The sequence below is a fragment of the Mustela lutreola genome, chromosome 3, assembly GCF_030435805.1.
Source record: "Mustela lutreola isolate mMusLut2 chromosome 3, mMusLut2.pri, whole genome shotgun sequence".
NCBI lineage: Eukaryota > Metazoa > Chordata > Mammalia > Carnivora > Mustelidae > Mustela > Mustela lutreola.
The window spans coordinates 137575769-137600351 of record NC_081292.1 but is presented as its reverse complement, the minus strand read 5'-3'; the positions used below and the strand labels follow the sequence as shown (position 1 = coordinate 137600351).

At 39.3% G+C, this 24583-nt stretch overlaps 1 protein-coding gene across 12 annotated transcripts in view; it reads left to right on the top strand.

The window, feature by feature from the left end:
- The window catches only part of OSBPL6 (oxysterol binding protein like 6), a 204355-nt gene that overhangs the window by 152740 nt on the left and 27032 nt on the right, over positions 1 to 24583 (top strand). For 3 of the 12 annotated variants that reach the window (XM_059166931.1, XM_059166929.1, XM_059166930.1), the window contains 6 exons: positions 3813 to 3916; positions 4739 to 4831; positions 9070 to 9144; positions 14321 to 14486; positions 17947 to 18080; positions 18948 to 18971. In XM_059166931.1, the coding sequence (XP_059022914.1) occupies positions 3813 to 3916; positions 4739 to 4831; positions 9070 to 9144; positions 14321 to 14486; positions 17947 to 18080; positions 18948 to 18971 (596 nt within the window). The remainder of the gene's footprint in view (positions 1 to 3812; positions 3917 to 4738; positions 4832 to 9069; positions 9145 to 14320; positions 14487 to 17946; positions 18081 to 18947; positions 18972 to 24583) is intronic. The other 9 variants (XM_059166936.1, XM_059166932.1, XM_059166940.1 and 6 more) reach the window with 6 other exon arrangements.

Here is a 24583-nt window from a genome sequence, read left to right as displayed (position 1 = left end):
TATATAAATTCCACGAGTCCTACTTGGTTGTGATAGTCCCTGTACTTAGAACTATGCTGGGTATACAGCATCTTCCATCAGCCGTACCTAAATGAAATAATAAATGGTTAACTTTGGCTATACCTTAATTTATTTAACCATTCCACAGTTGGACAACTCGTTTCTTTTTGGAACAAGATAGGGCATGATGGGAAAATAAGTAAATTGCTAAAAAATAAGTAAATTGTTCACTGTTCTAAACTATCTCGGCAGTTTTATTCTTGGCATAGTTTTTCTTTTTTGCACCATTTCTAAAGCTAGATTTCATCTTAATTTGAAGAAATTCTAGAGGTTTTTTTTTTTTTAAGATATTTTTCTTGCCTTTGGCAAATCTTTATAATCCTTATGCACATCTAGACACTTAGGTGGCAAAATCCTGCCAAGGATTTCATCTCTTCTGCATTTCAAGCAATAGGAGTGGTGGGAACAGGTGTGGCTTCCTTCAAGGGAAGGCCCTAGCAGCATGATCACACGTGGTATGACCCGTACACACAGAACGTCCTCATCTACCATCACAGTTGCCACTCTAAGCCAGGAAGAAGAGAGGTATATGCTCCCATCACTGGGAAACGGGACATCAGTCCTTGTCTCCTGACTCTTAACTTTGGTTTTTTTGCCCTTGAATGAATTCATTTACAACGTTCTCTTTCCATTCTGTTAGGAAAAGGGTGGATATTATTGTGATGGTTTGAAGCCCCGTTTCCAGATTTCTGTGCTACTTGTGTACACCATTTGTGTATGTTAGTCACACTTATTAGGAAGCGTGAAGGTAATAGTCACTAGATAGAAGTCTCGATGCATGGGTAATGTGAAATAATGTCCCTATTAGCATGGGGCTTATGATACAGTTTTGTTCTTTAAAATGAAAATTAAGAGGTGTCCACAAGGCTCAATGGGCTAAGTGGCTGGCTCTTGATTTCAGCTCAGGTCATTATCTCAGAGACCAAGTATGGAGCCTGCTTAAGATTCTCTCTCTCCCTTTCCCTCCGCCGCCCCCACCCCCGGCCTCAATCATGCACACACCTGCTGTCTCTCTCTAAAATAATAATAATAGGGCACCTGGGTGGCTCAGTTGGTTAAGCGACTGCCTTTGGTTCAGGTCATGATCCTGGAGTCCCGGGATCGAGTCCCACATCAGGCTCCCTGCTTGGCAGGGAGTCTGCTTCTCCCTCTGACCCTCCCTGTTCTCATGCTCTTTCTCTCTCATTCACTCTCTCAAATAAATAAATAAAATCTTTTTTAAGAAGAAATATTTAAAATAATAATAATGATAATAATAATAAATGCAAATTAAAAGGTAGGCCCTTTCTAACATATCTCCCTTCTTCTCTTCCCTCTAACCCTCCTTTCGGCACTTTCTTTCTTAAGATTTTATTTATTTAGTTGACAAAGAGAGACATAGTGAAAGAGAGAACACAAACAGGGGGAGTGGGAGAGGGAAGAGCAGGCTTCCTGCCTAGCAGGGAGCCTGATGTGGGGCTTGATCCCAGGACTCTGGGATCATGACCTGAGCCAAAGGCAGAGGCTTAATGACTGAGCCACCCAGGCGCCCCTTTCTTTCTTTCTTTGCATGACTTTCTTCCCTCCTAACTTTCCTTTCATCCTCTGTATTTTCTACCCTTCTGAGCCACTTGACTTTGTTTTCTTAGGGAAGAGGATGGGGGCTCCGCGGGCACAAGGGCATGGCCTCCCCTGAAGGTGGAGGGGGTGCTGGCAGGTGCCGTGTTCATTAGTACAGTTTTCCCACCTCCACTGGGTTCCCTCTCTGAAGGAATGGCTACTGGCGGTCAACAGTTCTTGGAAGAACAGAAGTAGTGCTTGAACATCCCACCCGGACTCCATCCCGAGGGCGGGGGGTGGGGGAGGACCTGGGTATGGCCTGGAAATTGCATCTACCCTGTTCTCCACAGAGCATGCAGTGATTGGGAGTCCTGGAAAGATCCTTGTAGCAGTTACTCCTCCATTTTTATATCCAATGAAAAAGTCAAAAATCCCCCAAATGCAATTACCTATGTTATTTGGCCCAGCTTATCTTTAGCCTTATTTCAGGATTGGTTGATTGATTGATTTGAGAGAAAGAGCACGAGCAGGAGGAGGGAGAGAAAGAGAGGTAGAGAGAGAATCCAAAAGCAGACTCCCCGCTGAGCACGGAACCTGACACAGGGCTCAATCCCAGGTCCCTGAGGTCATGACCTGAGCCGAAACCAAGAGTCAGCTCCACTTAACCAACTGAGCCACCCATGAGCCCCTAGCCATATTTAACAGCAATATTTTGCTGCCTATACTGTATCTGTAAAAATTCAGATCCTTGAGAGTTAATGAGAAACAAATGATATAAATGAAATTTTTACCAACTGATCACATATTATAACCACCTTGTTTATATATAATAGATTTATAGGCGTGCCCTATTACGTGCCTTTATGAACAGTACACATGCAAAAGTAATCACATAACTACTGGCATGCTCTAAATATTTGATAATTGTTTAATAGAACTAACTCAATGTTCTTGACTATATTTAATTTTCATATACTAAGAAATCATTTTTAAGAGTGGTATTTTATTATAAATAAAGCTAAAAATTAAAAATAAAATTAAAAGCTATTTCTTCATGAAACATTAATTTAAACAGAATGTGTTTCATGCCCGGGTGACTCTGACGCTGTTGGGCCAGGGAATCTGAGAACCTTTGGTTGTGTTTAGTATAACAGCCCTCATAAATTTTTTTTTAACATTTTTTTTATTAGAGAGAGAGAACATGAAGGGGAGGGGGAAGAGGGAGAAGGAGAAGCAGACTCCCCACTGAGCAGGGAGCTGGATTTGGGGCTCCATCCCAGGACTCCGGCATCATGACCTGAACCGAAGGCAGACATTTAACTGACTGAACCACCCAGGCGCCCCATCCCTCAAAGATTTTTAAAAAAATCATTCATTGCAACATAGTTAGTGATAGAAATCATAGATGAAGTTGTCTGCTTGACTTTGCATTCCATCTTATTTTTCTGAACTTGACTTTGACTCCATCCAAATTCTAGGCATCAACCTTGTAAACTATTGTAGGAGTAGGTAAACTGGCTCCTAAGAATAAAACCATAAAACTGCTGAAGTTCCCTTGAGTGTGGTTTCTATGCGACAAGGGCCCCCTGAATAGGAAAGTGAGAACACACAAGGTCACTGAGATTGTAATAGCTAGCTCTCAGTTTGTAGGTAGGCTTTCAATTCATTTAATAATCAGGGGGGAAGGGGGGGAGGGAGAACTCTAAAAACAGGAATTCAGCTACAATCTTCAGACCACCCTTATAATGTGTTATGGGTCCATTTCTCCTGGAATAACTTAAACTGAAGCAGTTTCCCCCGTTTGGGAGATTTTGTAGTTAATTTTAATTTTGGCTATTGTTTGAAAAAGGTGGGCTTTCTTTGTAGATATGAAATACAGTTTTTCCATAAAATAGATGTTTATTTTGTATTAAAAATACCACTGTTTTTGTTTTACATCATTTGTATACATGTGGTGATATTCATGCTGGACTGTAAAATTCAGGAATTAAAATGTGACCCTGTAATTCTAAAAAAATCACCGTCCTCATCATCATCAATGCTTTTAAGTTTCTAAACCAGAGAAGGGTCTGTTTTGTTTCATTTGCCAGCACCATCATTATATAAGCATGGATCTGCCTAATCATACTTGCCATAATTTGTGTTGTCTTTTGTTACCGTCACTGCCCATCCCTGCCCAGTTCTAACATATTCTTATTTCTGATTTTTCTTAGACCTTGCACACTGCCAGTCAAACCTCGTGGAACTTAGCAAGCTCCTACAAAATTTGGAAATACTTCAGAGAACTCAGTCAGCACCTAACTTTACTGACATGCAGGTAAACATCACCGAGAGGACTTTAAAACATTAATGCAGGATTTTTACTGGATTGTTTTATGAATATATTCAGGTAACATTTAAAGGGAAAGAACTATAGCACAGATTTTTTTATATTCTGGAGTTAGTCTTAATATTTTTGAATTCTTGGTGTTGTTGTGTTAAGGTGTCTATTTTGAAATATTTCACATTTAAGTACAAACTAATAGAAATAAATATCTGAATTATTCTTCCATGTGTGTATTGCATTAGAATTGATAGGTCTGAAGACATAACAAATATATAAAGAGAGAGATTTTGAAGGTATAACTTAGATACTCTCAGAATTACTGCCATCCTTTTTTTTTAAAGATTTGTTTGAGAGGGAGAGCACACATGTGCTAGTTGGGGAGAGGGGCAGAGGTAGAAGGAGAGAAGAGAGAGAGAGAATCCCAAACAGACTCCCTGCTGAGGATAGAGCCTGTCTCCGGGTCTGGATCTCACAACTCTGCGATCATGACCTGAGCTGAAATTGAAAGTCAGCCACTCAACCCACTGAGCCAGCTAGGAGCCCCGCTGCCATCTTTTTATGTAGGGGAAAAAAATGCTAAAAATCTCTTATCCTGCTTTCCTTTTGTAGAGCAGACAAATATATTTTATGATTAAGTTCTTATTTCTACTTTTAATGCCCACTGTACATCACATAGGACTTTTTCTCCTGGCTGGTTTGCTTTAGGGGGCTAACAACTATTCTTTACTAACTGGCTGGGCTCTTTGTCTGTATCTGTATCATGTGTGTTAACCAACTAATACTTTGACGCTTTTAACTATTTGTGTAATGTAGGCTAACTGTGTAGATATTTCAAAGAAAGACAAGCGGGTCACAAGACGATGGAGAACAAAAAGTGTCAGCAAAGATACAAAAATACAACTACAGGTACAGACTTTACGTTTCCTTCATTCATATTTTTGTATGCCTTTAAGATATTAGTCTTTATATATCAGTTTGTGGAGGTTAAGAAGTCTAAAGCGGCTGACCTGCTTTAAAGCCAGTGTTTTACAGACTGAGTTGTAAAATGCTAAAATTATTTGAAAGGGTACATAGTGGGATTTTCATTCTCACCACCTTTGAACTGTTAAAATATAACTTAACCAAAAATTAGCTTAAAAATCAGGCTAAAAATCCAGTGTGTTGTAATGAGCACTCATTTATATGTACTGGCACTCAAAAGAGCCTTTTATGATTAGCTTTGTCCAAAATTTTATGTATCAATAAAAAGGCATGAGGGCTGCAAAAGATTCAAAGTCAGCAAACTCAGGTTCTTGGCTAATCAACTGTGATTTCCTGGCAGTATAATCCTGTGCGTTTCTGTTAAATTTTCTAGGCTTCCATTTGCTCCTGGGTAACGTGATAGAGTTAATTTAATGATCTCTGAATTCCCTTTCAACTCTAAAATTATGTGATTCTTCAAAAATAGATATAATTTGGCCATCAACAATCACTTTTAAAAATCTGAATTATGAAAGTCTTAATGACTCATGACAAATTTACTTGAAATTCATTTTAAATAAGTTATTTTTTGAAATGAGCAGTTTGAAATTTTTAGAGTAGTTTGAAATTTTACATTAGTACATTGCAATGATATGAAATATGGTAAGTACCTGAAACCTCTTATGTCATAAATCATATTACTTTCAGATCTTTAAATAAGAATGTTTACTATTCTGATCCTAGCTATCTGTTATTAAAAAAAAAAATTCTTGCCCTGCACAATCAAAATCAGACTCAGGATTTTGCTTTTCTTTTTATTACACTATAAATCAATTTACATTCTAATACAAAGGAAAAGGAACTCTTTTCCAGAATTCTGCAATAATTTCTGAATAAGTAATAATTCTTTAATTCTGATTGTATTGATGTTCTTTGTGTTGTAATTCTGAATGTGTAAATAACAAACTCTTCGTTGCTTTGCTTTGCTTGCTAACATAATATATTTGAAATAAATTCCATAAGCACTAAAGATTCATGTTTTTCTGGTTAGAATGTCTACATTCTGTGAACACAATTTATAGCATTTCTTCAATAGGTATGTTTTTGTGTGTTCTCTTCAGAACACTGATACCATAGAGACAACTGTGCCAAATGACTTCCCCAGAAATTTACGCAGAAGTGCTTTTGGCAGTTTCATTTTTGGGGGGCATGTGATTGTCTAGCTTTTTGGGGATTTTTAAAATACGATAACTATGGTTATCATAGCTAAGGAAAAAAACAATTATAAAAATAATTGAAGGAGGCCAGCGTTCTAAGAACATACACATTTGTGGACAGATATTCATTCAGTCTCGTTTTTATAAGGTATGCCACTGAATGGATTGCTGTTCACAGCTGTTGTCTCAAACAGGCTGGCAGGTCGTCGGGAACGTGAGCGCTGTGCCCCTGGCTGGCCTGCGGGACCTACAAGGTCCACCGTGGCCCTCATATCACTCCGTTGTTTCCAGAGGGAAAAGATGGCAGCTAGAATAGCCCTTCTAGTCACAGGCTGTGCTTTTCCATATGAGGAATGTTTAGGGAGACTTTTTTTGAGTCATCAGAAAAGATTGTTCAAAAAGTAGGGAAATACTTTTCGTTCATACTTCTGCCAAATATTTGGGTTTTTTTTTTTTTTTTAATTTTTATTTATGCTCTTTTGCTTGGTTTTTGTTTTGCCAAAGCGTAACAAGATGGCCCTTGTGATTCTAGTTCAGTTCTTTTGGAGGGAAATCAAAATCACCTCTTCCCCACACTCAAAGAAAACTTTAAATTTTTGAAAGTGATCCCAACTCCAAGTGGCGATCCGTAGACTTGGGGGCAGCAGTGAACTATTTATTACTCCCTGCCTCCACTTGGACGAGTGAAGCAAAAGGTATTGTAGGGTGAATTCTGTAGACTTTGATACAATCCCTGCACCTTTTCTGCTCACCCAAACCAACAGGCTGTCACAGAGCCCTTAGAGTGCTCATTCTTTCTTAGTGGGAAGTTACTTGGAAGTTTCTTCAACATGCACACTTGGCTGGAGATCTGTACAATGAGCCATGGTTGCCTATGACCCATATAAATGTCTTTATTTGTCATTATTGTCCTTATATGAGGGCATCACATTTATTTTTACTTAGTGGATTAAACATACCTACTATGTTCTCCCACCCCAATATACGGGTTTTTCCCTCCTCGACCCTAAGAGTCCCATCTGATGGTGCCAAGTGTTTGTTTTGAGCCCAGAGTCATCTCACTGCCTGGGCCACTTTCTCTCTGTCATTGTTGCGGCCAACTTGAGAGGCTTTGCAGTGAGCGGCCTGTGGCTCATCCCCTCTGCTGCTGGTAACTTGGAGTTACACCAGCATTTGTGGAGGAGCCTAGACTGTCCTGTGGTGGTCCTGGTGGTTATTGTTGTGACTGCTGTCCTTAATGATACTGTTAAAGTGAACTTGGCATCCAGCATTCTGCCGTAGTTGTTATTTTGAAATAACTTTAAAATGGATCATTTAAAAAATTGACCCCAGGAGAGTAGAAATGAAGAACATGTTGTACTATATGTTTAATTGCTCATTCTTAATGCAGGTTAGTGTGTTATTGATTTGAATATGAAGGTTACATTTTAGATCTGCGTGTAACTTATTGAAGGCATTGGTCCTAGAAAGCTCTCTGGAGATTACCTTTTAGAAAAAGACTTTCTCCCAAATTTCAAATTTCTGCTTCTAATAAAAATCTCATTATCATCATTACATAGTAACTGTTTGACTGTGTTTCCAATGAGGTAGAGGAGGGCAAGAGGGAATGATTGTTAAAGGGTGGCTATGAATGAGAGAGCTGCTAGGTTTCCTGCAAGACGAATAGCACAGATTAATACTAGATCCCTAGTTGTTGGAAAGAATGGGCAATAGCAGGAACCATAGTCAGATATCATTCATGCATAGCTGTCCTAGATCTCACAGATGCTCAAATCATACTGAAGGGGAAAAATAAGTTCTTTCTCATTTTACTTACTACATTAAGCATGAAGGGATTTTGTACAGAAAAATTTTTGTGGAAAACACATTATATATGTATGTGTGTCTACAGTAAACATTTACATAATGCATGCAGAAGACAGGGACGTGGAAGAGAAATGTGAATGTTGTGGGGAAATTTTGAAGAGAATTGGAGTTCTAAGAATTTAAAATATTTTTCCATTGTTCCGAAAAGACTAAAGCAGTCGTGCTGCTTTTGCTTAATCTGCACTATTAGGTGACCCTAAGTATGTCTCAGTTCATTGGAATTGAACTTAACATTCACAACCATGAAGAGGGAGGGTCTGTCAAAGGGCCAGATGGAAACTTGAGTAGTTAGAAGGAAATGTCATTATCCCATGATCCTGTCTACCAAAAAAGAGGCAAAAAAGAAAGCTCTCAGCTTCTCTGCTGGTTTCTGCATAGGTGCACATCATTGTATGAAATCTCTGCTTTCTGGTTTCCCTAGTTGATTTCTGCAGGCATTGTCCCAACACACTAAGCATAGTGAATGCTCTTTCCCCTGTGCTATGCAGACTGGCTTCCTCCTTGGAAAATTCTCCAACCTGAAAGTCCCAACACCATTCCTAATGTTGAATCCCGGAGAGCTTTCTAGTCGGGGAATAAATGTTATGTTGAAGATTCCCGGTACCCTTCCCCCTGGACTTTTCCTCCCAGCAAGAAAAAAAAAAATTCTGCCTGGCTAACGGGAGACTGCCATTACAGCTTGTTTGTTTTAGCCTCTGCGCCATATTATTTAATTGTTTTTTTCCTGAATTTACTTTTATCTTTGCTTCCACTGATTGAATGCCTTTGATTACCTATAACACGAAGGAAACAATATACATATTAATTTAACTTAAGATCATAAGCTGTTATATATCAATCCCTGACTTCCCATCTCCTTTTGGGGTGGGGTCATATTCAGCAGCTAGACATCAGTGTCTGGAGTTCTGGACCGAGGACAGTGAGCTTTTCTCCCAGTGTGAGTGGGAGAAACTTTTCAATGCCGCAATTTAGGGAAAAGTCAACTCCACTTAAAAACTCTCCCTTTCCCTTGTCTGATTATCTTTCACCCTCCCACATCCCTTCCCCCCCCTCCCCCGCCCCTCCCTCTCTCCTCCCTCCTCTTCTCTCATTCACTGTCAGGAAGGGCCATCTGCGAAGGGCCAGTTCAGCACCACTCGGCGCCGGCAGAGGCTAGCAGCAGCAGTGGCTACAACAGTGAGTGGATTTCAATTTCAAGTGGACATTGAATAAGAATGAGCAACTTGGTCCAAGTGGCGCCTCCCCTGCTCCCGTGGTGCTGTCTGTGTGCGGCGGTCTCGACCGTAGCTCCCTCCCGTGCTGGCGTAGCTTTCGCATGTTGTCTGGCTGTCTCTGCATGGCAGGTGTCACACACGCGTATTCGTGTTTGCGGTGGAAAATGACCCCTTAGCCCTGTTCTTCACTGACCGTGTAAGAGATACTGTAAATGCCAGGTGGCAGAGCTGAGTATGGCTCCCTGTGGTGTGGAAGTTCCTAAAGTAATGCATAAATATATATAGTTTTTTTTGTCATACTGATATTGGAACCTCTGCTTACTGATTTGTTTTTCTAAGAAAAGTCATGTTACTACAGACAAAAATTGTGCTTTTTTTTTGTAGCATTATGACTATTTGAAAAGGATGTGAGAATAAAGAAAAGAGAGGGTAAGAAAAGGTGAATTTTGATGTCATCTCTAAATGACTACCCAAATTATATCTAGCAAGGAAAAATTTTCTGGAAAGAATCTTGAACGGAAGGTCAGAAAATATGTAATGTGGGAAGGAGAAAACCACCAAGTTAAATGGTGTTTATTATACATCTAAGGTTTATTAGGAGGGTAGAACAAGTGTTGAAACAGACAAGGCAAATAACCACAATTTTAAATTGAGTAGAAGCTGTTTAGAATGGTGAACAGTGTATGCACAATGGGCAAGAGAATGTGCAAATACAAGAACCCTTTGCTGAATAAAAGCAAATTGTAGTATTTGCTTAATCATGATATCCCCCTGTTAACTTTTTAAAATGCAGAATACTAAGTTCATAGCAATCACGGATGTTAGTTTTTTTGGCTATTAGACAGTATTTTCTGAATTAACGAGCGTTTTGCTCTCTTGCTTATGGTGGAATATACTTGAAGACTAGAATTGCTGAAAAATACAAAGAGGTTTTGCTTGCATTGTGAGAGAATGGCTACTCATGAGAGGATTATTGCTTTTCTACTTTTGGTTAAAAACTGATCCTTGCTTGGTATCTCACTGCTTAGCTGGATTTTGTGAGAAAGAGAATGGCCTTTGATTATGAAATGAACCAGAGGCTTGGAGTTTATTAGGGAATGGATTCTTAAACTCAGTTTTGTGAACACTTGAACAAATTCATGAAATTGATATCATGATTAGTGTTTACCTTATGCATGTATGTGTAACATGTGACACTGACATGGGAACAGATTATGCCAATAGAGACATGTAAAATTAGTTAAGTAGTTCTTAATCTTTCATTTATAATATTAAGAAATCCAGATCATTATCAGAGAACAGTATCACAGTATGGAAAGGAAAGATCAGTCATTTTGTGAAAATACCTATGTTTCTTTAAATAATGTACTTCTAAGAAGGCATGCAAGGAAGCGACTGTGTTTCTACTGTTTTCATTTTTTAATTGTAGATACATATAGTGAATATAATAAAAATGGGATTAAAACTATTTGAACAGAATGGGTATATATATACACATATATATATATGTGTGTGTGTGTGTGTATATATACATATATTTATTTATTTTTAAATGGGAAGTGGAAAAGAAAAAGCTTTTAAAAGAGGCGAGTATTAATGCCCATCTTCCAGTGACCACAGAGATTAAGAATAACTTCCAGTAATTCCAAGCATCTCATGAGAAAAGTTGGCAACATTTAATAATGTATTCAGAAATAACTAGAGGGAAGAGTTACTCTAAACCCTGTAGGATTTGTAGCTTTAATTCCATAGCAAAGCATGAAACCATGTAGCAGGACCTTGAACTTGCAGCACCAGCCCCCTCACCCCTTCATTCACACCTCAAGTGATTGGACGCTGGTAACTCAGCCCCCCTATTTCTCTTGGTGCAGTGTTCCTCTTAATTCCTACCCTCCTCCTTCCCGACACTAAGTTATCCCATGCATTTTGTGCCCATCCGATCCAGCTCGGTGCCTTTTACCTAGAATATTGCAAATGACTCCTAGTTGCTTATTTTCCCCCAGTGAGGAGGAGACCCACTCAAATATCTGGGGCAGCTGAGATTGCTCCCAAAGAAAAGTGCACCCAAAGTGGATGTTTCAGAGATTGATTCTGTGGATTCTTAGCACTAGAACCCCAAATGGCTCACACTCAACACCAGCCAGACCCAACAGAATAGGGGGTTGGGAAAAGACACACTGGCCCCTCTCCCACAGAAGAACACTGAGGGTCCCAATGCAATTAGTTCTCTACACAAGGATCCCTGTACACATCACACAGAGAAATTGCAGCAGGAGACTTTTCACACTGGCTCCGTACGTTGTATATGCTCAGTATCTCTCTTAGCTCTGCTTTTGTATGTTCCCTTTCTCATTCATGTCTACCATTGAATAAATTTGGGTGCCTCTTTTCCACTGTTGATCCATGTTTCTCTTTTAACTTCTCTGTAGACAGGTGTTAAAAGCACCTCCTATCATCCCCATTCCGAGCTGCAGTTATTAGTATCAGAATATTCCAAGATCAGGCTTCCTCCCTGGCACAGGATTTCAGGGAAGCCTTGGACTTTGTTCCTAAGCGGGGTGTAAAGGCTGCATCCAACATGGAGGAATCTCGAGTGCAAACAGTGAGAACTGTGGACAGCTCCCACTCTAGCCATCACGGACAGAAGACCTAGCTATGACTTACATTTTTTAATCCCATTGTACCCAAATTGATGAACAAAAAACTGAGTAAATAACTCTAATTGAATGAAGCATTCAATTAAATTAACACATCTCAATTTGTATTCTCAATTTCATTTCATGAATTCTTCAACTTAAATGACCCATTCCATATACTTCTCTTAACAAAAATGGTAACAATATAAACATTTTCAGTCAGAAGTATATAAAAACTGGGTTCAATTGCCCAGGGAGCTGTCTGATTGCAGTTTGAGTGGAGCATTCCAAGTCCCTTTCCCTGTGGGTTATATACAAGATCAGTTTTACTGTTTTAATTGCCAATTTATACTTCCTTATGTTCAAAAAATAAATGTGTAACATGTGTTTTTCCTCCTTGTGTCTGATTCCAACTTTTCATAGACAGGCCATTATCTCAGGGACGAGTCTGGGTCCTCACTGGCATGTCTGGGCCTCTACTGCATCATGGCCTCCCCCAGCCTCCATGCCTCCTCTCCTATTTCGTGCCAGTCCTTGGAGTGTTGAGGGCACTAAATGCAGGCAAAACCCTTTTCCGTGAACCTCAACACATTACATTCCCCATTACCAGACACCCACCATTTCTTTTTAAGCTCTTCTAGTTCTTTGTGTTTAAAAACCTTATCAAATCCTTAAATCTGCACACTTCCTGATCTGCCCATTTCCTCAAGTCACAGTTTCTCCCCATGACTTTCTAGTCTTCACCAACCTTCCCATGGATCCTCTGTGTCCCTTCCAAAAGGCTAAGGGCTCACTGCTGTGACTAGATTTAGCATCACCAGAGTTAAGATCAGAAATTCCCTTTGTCTATCCTCAAGTATTCTTCCAGAATATATCTGGATCCTATATAGGGACCTCCAGAAGACCTCAGTCATTATTATCACAGAGTTCCCTGGACAGGATTCTACCAAGGACTTCGTTTTCTCAAATGGTTTCTCTGCCACTTGTGTGTCTCTTCTCTAGAGTAGCCCAAAATTCTGATCCTGATGAGATAAACAAGTTGTTGACATGTCCCCATTTCAGAGTAACCAAGGTCCCTGCAGAGGACCTGATAGACCCACTTGATGACTCCAGGTACCAGATGCTTTGGATAACCTAGTAGCATGCTTAGCATAACTGAATTTAGGGAGAAAGCTTCATGCTCACTGTTCCCCAGTAAGCCTTGGATATCTTTTGAGATAACAACTCCTTACCACTGCTATGGCCAAGCTATATCCAAAGGGCGCCCCTCCAGTCCCAGCTGCCTTACCCAGGTCCGTAAACTGCAGTTCAGCCTGGATTTGTTGGTTCTCTCCAACTCCTCCATCTACCCTGTGTATCCTCAGTACATAAGTATAAGCCCCTTTTCCGGTTCTTTCTCTCCCTCCCTCCCTCTCCCCACTCCTCACCCCTCCCCCACTCGCTCTCTCTTCTTCTGTCAGGAAGTTTCAAGCTCTATCAAAATAGGAAAAAAAGAAAAAAGGAAGTGGTTCTGATACACATCTACATCAGATAGGCATATCTCCTGCTAGCTAGGTGTGAATTACCCCTTAATGTATATAAAATTCAGCTTGTGCAGGAGTCTTAAGAGTGATTCTTGAAGATAATTGAAGGAACATCTGTACAGTAAGAACTAGGGGAGGTTACTGGTAATCGGATTTACAATAGGAATTGGTGTTCTCATTTTTTGGGAATGTTTGGCCGATGGCATTTATAATGGTCAGGGGTAACTTCTAGAAGGAGAGGGAATGGTGCTTTACCCCCACCCATCACAAGCCTAGCCCAGATTCAGGGCAGGCAAGAAAGTATCTGCAGCCATTTGGGAAAATCTATAGTAATATGACTTTTTTTACTTACTGCTTTTCAATACCGGCCCTTTCATAAGCCATGTTCGTATGTGTGCCAGTGTTGTATGTAACAACAAAGGTAAATGACAGTAATTTATATCATATATATTTCATTTGCAAATATATTTTAATAAATCAATTTCAGATTTAATTGAGTCTCTTTAAACCATGATTATATTTACTGTTAAACCTGTTTATGTTTTATCCCATGGTCACAGAGCAAGTAAATCTTTCTTGTATTTTTTACCTGTTTGGTGAGTTCCTACTCTGTGAGCATAAAAAGTCCTCTGACACTAGTACCCAGACTTTATAAGAGTTCCAACTACTGTTTCCTGCCGGTGATGGGTTCAGAGCAAAGCTTATCTGGGGATTCTGTCTTTCTTGCCTGACGTTCTGTAGTCCTCTCTCCCTATAGCAGGCAAAAGCTGGCGGAGTCTACAGCAGTCCTAAATCTGCTTTCCGAACTGAGACTCCTTCCCACCCCAACCACCTGCCAACTAAATGGGCACTAAGTGTCTCTGGGTGTGTCATTACAAAGGAACCTAGTATTTTGGAGAAGGGACGCCATCTTTCCTGTGTGCCAGACTGTGGACCGATGTACCATTGTTCTTTCCTAATTTGTGCTGTCCCCTTTCAGGTCCCTTTCAGTGCTACCATGTCACCAGTCCGCTTGCACTCCTCCAACCCCAACCTTTGTGCAGACATCGAATTTCAGACTCCCCCTAGCCACCTCACTGACCCTCTGGAAAGTTCTACAGATTATACAAAGCTTCAAGAAGAATTTTGTCTAATTGCACAGAAAGGTAACGACAAATACCAGGTGCCCTTTACAGACGCTCTCTTCTTTGGTGAGAGGTTTATCATTTACCCTTCCATCCTTGTCCAGGTGGTCGTGGTAGAAAGACTAAGTGTCTATACTGATCGGAGTCCTAGATACAAAATGCAGTGAGATACAAAATGCCTCTTGGTTCACAGTTTTGAGTGGAGAAACAAAGTCTCATAAGGGGGGAGAGAGAAGGAAAGACACAAAGGGTTATCCTAGGCAGGCCAGCAGACACTGTGACTCAGCATTTCTTTTTCAGTGTCTCTTAGTTCTCATTTAATACAGACTGTGGGTTATCCTTAGCAAGGAGTTCAGTGGCAAGTGTTCTCTTCCTTTATTAAATAACACTCCTTGATCATAGCTCAGGCTCAGTCCTGTGTCGTGTGATGTGGCCTGGGCTCGGTGCTGTTCAGCTGGAAGCTGGGCTGGGCTGAAAGATCCAAGGTGGCTTCACCCAGGTTCCTGGCATGTTGGGGGATGGCTGCAGGGGTGCACACAGCTGTGTCCCTCTCCATGACAGCTCAGAGCTCCAAGGGAGTGGATAAGCTGCCAGTTTTGTTCACTTGGCACAGTGTCACTTCCTCTGCCCTCTATTGGCCAGAGCTTCATGGGCCAGTTCAGATTTGAGGGGAGAGGTAATTGAGCCCACGGCGGGGGGGGGGGGGGGTGTCCCTTTTTCCATATTAAATTTCCAGTAAGGCGTGTTGTGTAAGTTCAGGTGTTATCAGCCACAGAGAGCAGGGTATAATAAATAAGAGGCAGGTAGTAGCTTGTAGGTGGACTGAGCAGTCCTGTCTGTGTTTACCAAGAGCCTGGGTTCCAAATTACCACCCCGCCCCGCTTTTGCTATAGCATTTCAATTTCAGTTGCTGAAATTCATGTTTTGATTCAAGATAGTACCTTCCCAGGCATTTCCCTTTGAAAATGCATAATCTCGAAGAAAGATACACATTTTGTAATTTTCAGTCATTAACATCTGATTGTGAAATAGTCACATTTATTTACCCTGAGGCTGTTGGTAAGAGATGATAAGATATTCTTGAAAATGTGTTGTAAATGGAACATCTCATGTGCCCCCATAATGCTCAAGAGCCTGGTGAGTCAGGAAAAAGACGGGGCATACACTGAGAACATCTCTAGGAATGTTGAAATCAACAAAATTTCATTCTCTCAAACCATCATCAAAGATGTTCTATCAGATATTTCTTTAATTCTGTAATCATAAACAATTAAGCTAAATCATCTTCCACCTACCATTTTTTCCTCTAAAGATTTCTCAGTGGAGATTCTGTAAGGCCAACTCTCTTTCACCTGCAATTTTACTCCTGATACATTTTTTTTTAATCTTTTTTTTTTTTTAAGATTTTGTTTATTTATTTGACAGACAGAGATCACAAGTAAGGAGAGAACCAGGCAGAGAGAGGAGGAAGGGAAGCAGGCTCCCTGCTGAGCAGAGAGCCTGATGCGCAGCTGATCCCAGGACTCTGGGATCATGACCTGAGCCGAAGGCAGAGGCTTTAACCCACTGAGCCACTGAGGCTCCTGATATATTTTTATCATATTTCTTAGCCAGATACTAATTAGGTCATTAGACTAGAGCAGTATTATTTTCTTTATATAACAGCATAGGATTACGGCCAGGAATGTTTACTTCTAACGGCAGGGGGACAAGGGGGTGGTTTTAGAAGCAGGCAGAATGAGACAACAAATGTGTGAATGAAGTATGTATAGCACAGCCTCTCAAGGGAGATGAATAAATTAGAAAGTGGCCCCAGGAAAGCTTTGTGTATTTGATTACAATCCTGAGGTTTTCAGGAAATCCATGTTTCAACAGGATTTTAAAGCCTCTGTTGAAACAATGTATTTTCTTTCCAACTATGCTTAAAAAAAAAAAAGGGCTTTTCTATGACTATGAGCAAACTTTTTAGAAAGAATTACGATTTTAAAATGTCTGAGAGTCTGCTTTTAGAACGGCCAGTGGGGTTAATGTATGCCAGCTTTCGAGTTAGTACCTTTAAATCAATGATGACTAGAATGTGGCACATAAATCAATAGATTGTGTGTCCCTTGTGATCCCACCATTTTTCCCCTCTTCGTTCAGGCCAGTGTTTTGGCTAAAATTTTCCACTTCTTTTAAAAATAACTGTTCTCGAATATGGAAATCCCTAGTTTAGCAGACTTTGCATATTATAGAAACTGCTATTATAAAGATAGGAATTGGAAATCCAACCTTCTTGCATTTCAGACTTTAAGACTACCTCTGATTCTACCAATGTATGTTATTGGGTACACAGAAATGGGCGGGGAGTGTTGTTTTTACTGTGGTTTTATTTTGTTTTTTATAGCTTTCTCGAGATATGATAAACATATAACATTTAACAAGATTAAGATATACCTGTTGATTTGATACGCTTAAATATGACAAAATGATTACCACCATAGCATCAGCTAACACCTCCATCGTGTCATGTAATTGCCATTTCTTTTTTGTGGTGAAGACATTTAAGATCTGTTCTCTTAACTTTGAAGTATATAATACAGTATTACTAATTATTGTCATCAAACTGTACATTAGATGTCCAGAACTTATTCGTCTTAAACCTGGAAGTTTTACTCTTTGAAGGCAGTGCTTACATCAAGATGTTCCTGGCTGAGAAAGCAATTCCGTTGCTATTCTCAAGACCAAATCATTTCCTACCTCAAAGAGAACTAGTCAGGACTTCTAAATCAGCTTCCTGTTTTATTTTGGCAGAATTTATAAAATGCTCTTTTTGGGTACCTGCTTTGGGTAAATAATATCTGGATAGTTCTAAATGATTTGCATGAGAATTCACTATACACAGAACTGTTCAAATATTCTTATCAACCATGACAGAAGAAAACCTGTTGCCTTTTCCTTCTAGGAATTATAGATTAATTTTCTAAATCTTGATATTTAAGATATCAATTGATATCAATATTTTATATTCTGCTTCTAAATCATTTAGGTATGAAATACCTCAATTTTCACTCTGAGTAATTACTGTTACCATATGCATTTTGTGTATAGGTATTTTGGAAGATTCCGTTGTTAGGGGGCGCCTGGGTGGCTCAGTGGGTTAAGCCGCTGCCTTCGGCTCAGGTCATGATCTCAGGGTCCTGGGATCGAGTCCCGCATCGGGCTCTCTGCGCAGCAGGGAGCCTGCTTCCCTCTCTCTCTCTCTGCCTGCCTCTCCAACTACTTGTGATTTCTCTCTGTCAAATAAATAAATAAAATCTTAAAAAAAAAAAAAAAAAAAAAAAAAAAAAAGATTCCGTTGTTAGGCTGACTTCTACCTAGTCTGTAATATATTCCTTCCAGATAATGTCTACCCATGAGTTAAAATGCTGAAAAATTTGTAATTTTATATATTCTTCCTGGATCCATTTGATCTTTGTTTCTCATTTTTTTCCCCACCCAGTGCATTCTCTTTTGAAGTCTGCATTTAATAGCATAGCTATAGAGAAGGAGAAGCTTAAGCAGATGGTTTCTGAGCAGGATCACAATAAAGGCCACAGCACGCAGATGGCACGGCTCCGACAGTCACTGTCTCAGGTAAAAGAGAATGTTTGTTTCACTCTCAGGGCGCATACCTGATCCTGGAAGGTAAAATATTGGGGCGGAGGTGGTCCGTCTTGCATGGCATGTTCAACCGAAACGACCCCCCTCAAGACATTACAATGTTGGGATTAAATTTTAAAATTCTTTAAAAATTAATTAATTTAATTAAGGTTGAAGTTAACTGTTTCTTGCAAAATAGATCAAGGTAAGAGTAAAAATCAACAAAACTTGCTTGTAAACATATAATTGTGGTTTTTTTGACCAACTGAATACTTTTGATGCTTTTCAGTCGTCATTTATAAGACCGCCCCTTTTAAAAGACAAATCAAGCATTTATACATGATTTACACTTCTAAAATATGTTCCAGAATATATTTAACCTAGTGTTAAATACAACAGAATTTACTAGATCTTCCACACTTAATATTTTCAACTTATACCACATCTGTTGAGAATTATTGCTTACTCTTACCTACTTTTTCTTTCCTGCTTTATACTTTTAGAATTTTCTTCCTATCTAAGTTATGTTCCCTGCAGCAAGACCCATATATTTCAGGATATATTGTACATCATAAAATATATTATTCAATATATATTCATTATATATTATTCAACATATATTGATCTTTGTAATACTTATCAAATACCTATGTATATCAAAGTTGAAATTTCTGATAAAAATCCTTTAAAACTGCGCTTAATGCTTTTTTACCCCAAGTACTTCCTCTGAAGTATTTCCTTCCTTTAGTCTATAAATGCCCTTTTAAAAAGTCTTTTGAGAATTCAATGTTGTTATGTGATTTTGTGTGAGAACTCAGTGTTTATATAAAATATTGTTCACTTCATGGTGCCTTGGATCAGAGTGAAGGAGCGAGCAAATCCTGGGTAAGTGGTTTTCCATGTGGATCGGCTCCTGCTTGAGTAGTCTCCCTCAGTCCCTAAAAATAGACAAACCATCTCACCGTGTTTTATGTACCTGAACTGTCAGCTTACCCTCAGTGTTAAGTTTCACGCTATTGAGTATTGTTACCTGGGCCACTCTTGCTGTGTTCACCATAAAACACTGTCAGTTGAGGTGCATATCCTGCTTCTGGGGCACAACCAGGGGACTCAGGAGCATGAGCACTCAAAGTAGCACCTGTCGTGCCCATCTGCAGAGGGCTTTTTTTATAAGTACATTTTAATGGTTTGCCTTGGGCTCCTCATGTCATATACTCAGTCTGTGGTAATTGATCTTCAGAATCCTTATTCTGAAAGTATCATGAATCAGAAAGATCAAAATAATGGTTGGGTAAACACGTAGATGTCATCCTGGAAACATGCAAAATATACTCTTACCCTCCTAAGTGTTGCAGTGTTTCCTGCAACACTTAGGAGGGTAGTAAATGATAGAGGTGTAGTAAATGATAGAGGCTTAGTGGCATACGCTTGTACTAAGAAAAATAAAAAAGGTGTTTGTTTCTTTTGTATTTCCTTTGCACAAACTTTTTTTTTTTTTTAAGTTTGTATTTTTATCATCCGGTGCTCATCATAAAGTCCTTAATGCCCATCACCTCTTTCCTCCATTCCCCTCTGGTGACCATCGGTTTGTACTCTATAGTTAAGTCTGTTTCTTGGTTTGTCTTTTTCTCTTTTTCCTTCTGCTTGTTTTGTTTTTTATTTTTTTATTCATTTTTTTAAAGATTTTATTTATTTATTTGTGAGGGAGTGAGAGAGAGAGTACGAGCAGGGGGAGTGGCAGGAAGAGGAAGAAGCAGGCTCCCGGCTGAGCAAGGAGCGCGATGCGGGGCTCGATCCCAGGACCCTGGAATCGTGACCTGAGCCAAAGGAAGCTGCTTAACCGACTGAGCCCCCAGGCATCCCTGTTTTGTTTTTAAAATTCCATATATGAGTGAAATCATATGCTATTTGTCTTTCTCTGATTGACTGATTTTGCTAAGCATTATACTCTAGCTCCATCCACGTTGTTGCAAATGGCAAGATTTCATTACTTTTTATGGCTGAGTAATATTCTGTTGTGCGTATGTATATGTATACCACATCTTCTTTATTCATCAAATAATGGACACTTGGGCTGCTTCCATATCTTGGCATTTGTAAATAATGCTGCAGTAAACATAGGGGTGCATGTATCCCTTTGAATTAATGTTTCTTTGGGGGGGGGCAGTAAATACCCAGTAGTGAGATTGCTGAATCATATGGTACTTCTATTTTTAACTTTTGAGGAAGCCCCATACTGTTTTCCGTAGTAGCTATACCAGTTTGCATTCCCACCAACAGTGCAAGAGGATTCCTTTTCCTCCCTGTCCTCACCAACACCTATTGTTTCTTGCGTTTTTTATTTTAGCCATTCTGACAGGTAGAAGGTGATAGTTCATTGTGGTTTTGATTTGCATTTACCTGATGATAAGTGATGATAAGCATCTTTTCACGTGTTTGTCAGCCAGCTGTATGTTTTCTTTGGAGAAATGTATGTTCATGTCTTCTGCCCATTTTTAATTTGATTGTTGGTTTGGGGGGTGTTGAGTTGTATCAGTTCTTTATATATTTTGGATACTAAGCCTTTATCAGATATGTCATTTGCAATTATCTTCTCCTATTCCATGGATTGCCTTTTAGTTTTGTTACGGTTTTAAAATTGTATTTGTTTCTTGCTTGCTTGCTTTTATTTGTTTGTTCGCTAAGACAGAGAAGAAGTAGAGATCTGGTTTGTGCCACCAGATTAGAAATGATGGTAAAGAAGAATTTTTAAAAGTGATTCATTTGTTCATTCATTTATTCATTGCATTTTATTCAACTGACTGTATATTAGGTGTAGTACAACGTTTGAAACACCAAGACAAAAGTAACCCTGACCGTGTCCCCAGGAAGCTTATGATCTGATTAGTGAGATGAGCAGTATTTACGAAGGAAACAGTTAGACGGACCATGCTCTGGTCCATTCAGAGAAGCATGTGGGTGATGCAGATTTCTGGGGTTCTGGAGGTTCAGAAGAATGGGAGTTTCCTGACCTCAGAGCAGAGCCACAGATCAGAAGGAACTGAGCTTTGAATGGGGCCTGAGTAGACAGCAGCAGTTTCCAAGGAAGGACCTGATGCTAACATAATAAAAATAAAATAAAGCAAAGTTATCTCAGCTTTATATTTTAGAGATTAAGTATTTCCCTGTCATGTCAAAACGTAATTTATTTACCTCTAAACTTAGAGCTTCAATAGATTTTTGTTCAGTTGTTATGAGTTTTTCTTGTTGTTTTGTGGTGGGGTTTTTTTGGCTGTCATGTGTATTTTTTTTTAAACCAGAAACTTCAATTTTACCCTCAAAAAATGTAAAAATAACTTGGTACTCTAAAGACAGTCTGTTGTATCCTATTCACTAGAGAATTCAGTGCTTCCTATTGTGTGTCATCACAGCATTACGGCCATGTTCACGTTCTTGTGTCTGTCCATATGCTCTGACACAGAGCATATAAAATACGTGAAATTAGCATTCTTTACTACCTGCTCAGAATAATTGTTACCTGCCTTGGGCATGCAATAATTTACAAGACTGCAGTATAATGAATTCCTCTTCTAAAGTGATATTTCTTCCCCGATCTATGTGTATACAAAGACATACATAATTCTGTTATTTTATCTCCATGAAACTTTAGAGGCAACTTCTACATCTGAGAGGTAGCATAGATGTTAGATTCGAACCTGTAAGACAGGGCATTGTATATGCTCTTGATCCCTTTATAAATTATTTTATCTCACAGCTACAATTTCACATCCTCGTTAATGTAGTATCCTGAACCGCACGATCAAATAGTATCTGATAAGACTAAGGTAGCTTCAGTACCCCAGGTTACTATAATAATAAAAGACTTGACTTGAGTCTGTCTTTAATACATTACCCTCTGACACTGTTACTAGTTTGGTCTCTGGCCCCAGAATCTATGCATAGCTTAAGCTAAATGTAGTGGGTTTGGGGTTCATATAAATGTGAGCAGCAGAATGTGTCCCTTGACTTCTGGTAGAATTACCATATTTCATTAAATCAACATGCCATCGATAGTTAGATGTACCATCATTATGTGGCTTAGTGAAAAAGAAAGCAGACTGCACTCAGTGAAATTGATGGTGCTTCAGAGATGTTGAATGGAGGAGGAGATGTTCATTTAGAATCAATGAAATACAGTATATGGAAATGTAAGTTAAAAAATCAGCTTAAGGCACATAGTACCATAATTAAAATCCCAGTCGTAGTATTTACCATCCTTTCTGTCTACAACATTTCACATACACAAAATAAATATTCTGGGGTATTTATCGGGATAAAACTTCCAAGAGTATTCCTGATTTTGAATTCCCTGAAACATGGCAAAATTGGTTGTGATGAAGATATTCTTCACGGAATTATTTACATCTCTTTCTAGCTATCCAGTAAGTTGAAATTGATGTCATTTTGGACATAATTTGGCCATATGTCTTAAAGCCTTAAGAAGATCTTATCTTTGACCCTTTAGCCCATGACTGATATTTCTAGTGTGAGAAAGTAATGCTGAATGTAGAAATCCACTATGCATACAAACATTCATGGCAGCATTATTTATTCTAGGAAAAATCAGTAATAGCATGAAGTGTCCAATTATAGAAGATAATCACTTGCTATGCAAAAATGCAAAGTCATATTTGTGCAAAGTTTGCAACATAAAATAAATGTTTATACACAAAGAATAAGTGGCAGACACAGATGTCCAGTATGCACCCATTAAATGATGTGGGAAATGTATAGGAAAAGGCTAGAGAAAAATATACCAAGATACCAACAATTGGTTGATACGATAGTAAGTTATGAATTTTTTAAATATTTTTTACTTTTTGCATTTTGCATATATACTGTAGTAGTATGTACTTATTTTAAAATTTAAAAAAAGAAGGTGATTTTTAAGTGATTCCCAGGATTTGGTTCTTGATCACTCTAGCTTTCACAGCTGCCGTAGTGATTTTCTTGATCCTTTTGAATCAGTTTTGCTTTTCTCCAAAGGTCTTAAGTCTCTGATAATTCTCTCTTGCCATATGTCTCCTATCCTTCCCCAGCCCTCAGGCTTCCACGTTTCCTTCCCAGAACACACAGTTCCGTTCAAGTAAAATGTATCTGTCCAAGTCTCACCCAGTCCAAGGTTATCTTCACCCACCATCTGCCAGGGTGGATAGTGGTAGTTAATAGCCAAGATGGTGGGGATTTGGACAATTTATTCTGACTCAGGATCTCAAGATGGTAACTTCTTTTATAGATTGAGAAGGTGTGGTTTGTCTCTTGGATATATTAAACTTGAATGTGTCTGAAGGACATGAGCTATGGAGAAATTGAGCACACTTTGTGGAGAGTTTTGTGCTGAGTCCAAGCTCACTAGCTCAAACAAGTAATGAGAATAAGCCTAGAATCTGCCTGGTGACGAATTCAAGCACAAGAATTCCTGTGGCGCTCCCTCCCTGTTAGGTCTTTGGTCCCATCTGCTGCTCATAGAGCAATGTCATTACTGACACATCTTCTTAGCTTTTCTTGCTCCTTGGCTGGTGTGAGTAGCTGATGACGCCCCTCCTTTTTCCTTGCTTCTCCACTGTTCATGATCCTTGGGTACGTTCTGAATGTCATTTCTGCCATCATCCGGGCTCTTCTGTATTAACTATTGCTAATAGTGTCCTTCCACAGAACCTACCTATATTCCTCCATGTTCCCAAGATTTCCATTATATCATTACAAAGAAAATAGTTGTGTTTCAGGGAGGGGAAATAATAAATGTGGTCCTGCTCACTGCCTGAGAGCATGATACCACAAAGCTTGTGGCACTTGGCTGTCACAAACGTCAGAAACAGTCTGTATGATCAAGGCAAAAGGAGGAGCTACCCAGGGAAAATGTGCAGAAATGGACCGTTGCACGCTCGGTTGTCTGCCTGCTTCCGCCTTCTGCCGCTGGGGCTGCCAGACTTGGAAGAGTACTTATATACATGCTTTTGGGGCTATCGAACGACAACCTTCTTCTACCACTGCATATGTATTATTATTAAAATTTTCCTTTTGAACTTTTAGTTCATCTCCTATCGCTAGTATGGCTAGAGGTTACGGTGTGTGCCACACACGCCCGTAGACACAATTGCATTTCGTGACAATTGGTTGAGATAAGAGCTGAAATGGGAATTTCACTGAAGTTATCTGGAGCAAACAGTACTATAAGTTTCTTTACAAAACGCAAGCCTGTGTTAAAAACGCCTACTCTGAGGAAAACTGTTATTTCTCCTCGCCACTGAGTTTTTGTGGCGTTGTTTTGTTAACTCTGTTTCAGTGCCCACAAACAGCGCAGGCACTTTGGAGAAGCCCTCCGTTGAAGTTATCTGAAACTCTCAGATCAAGACTGTGAATCTGCAGTTAAAGCCCTCTAAGGACCCACCCAAGAGGCCTCCCGCCTTAAAGATAGTAAAATGTGAAATATATCTGATTCCAGATATTTCAGTAGA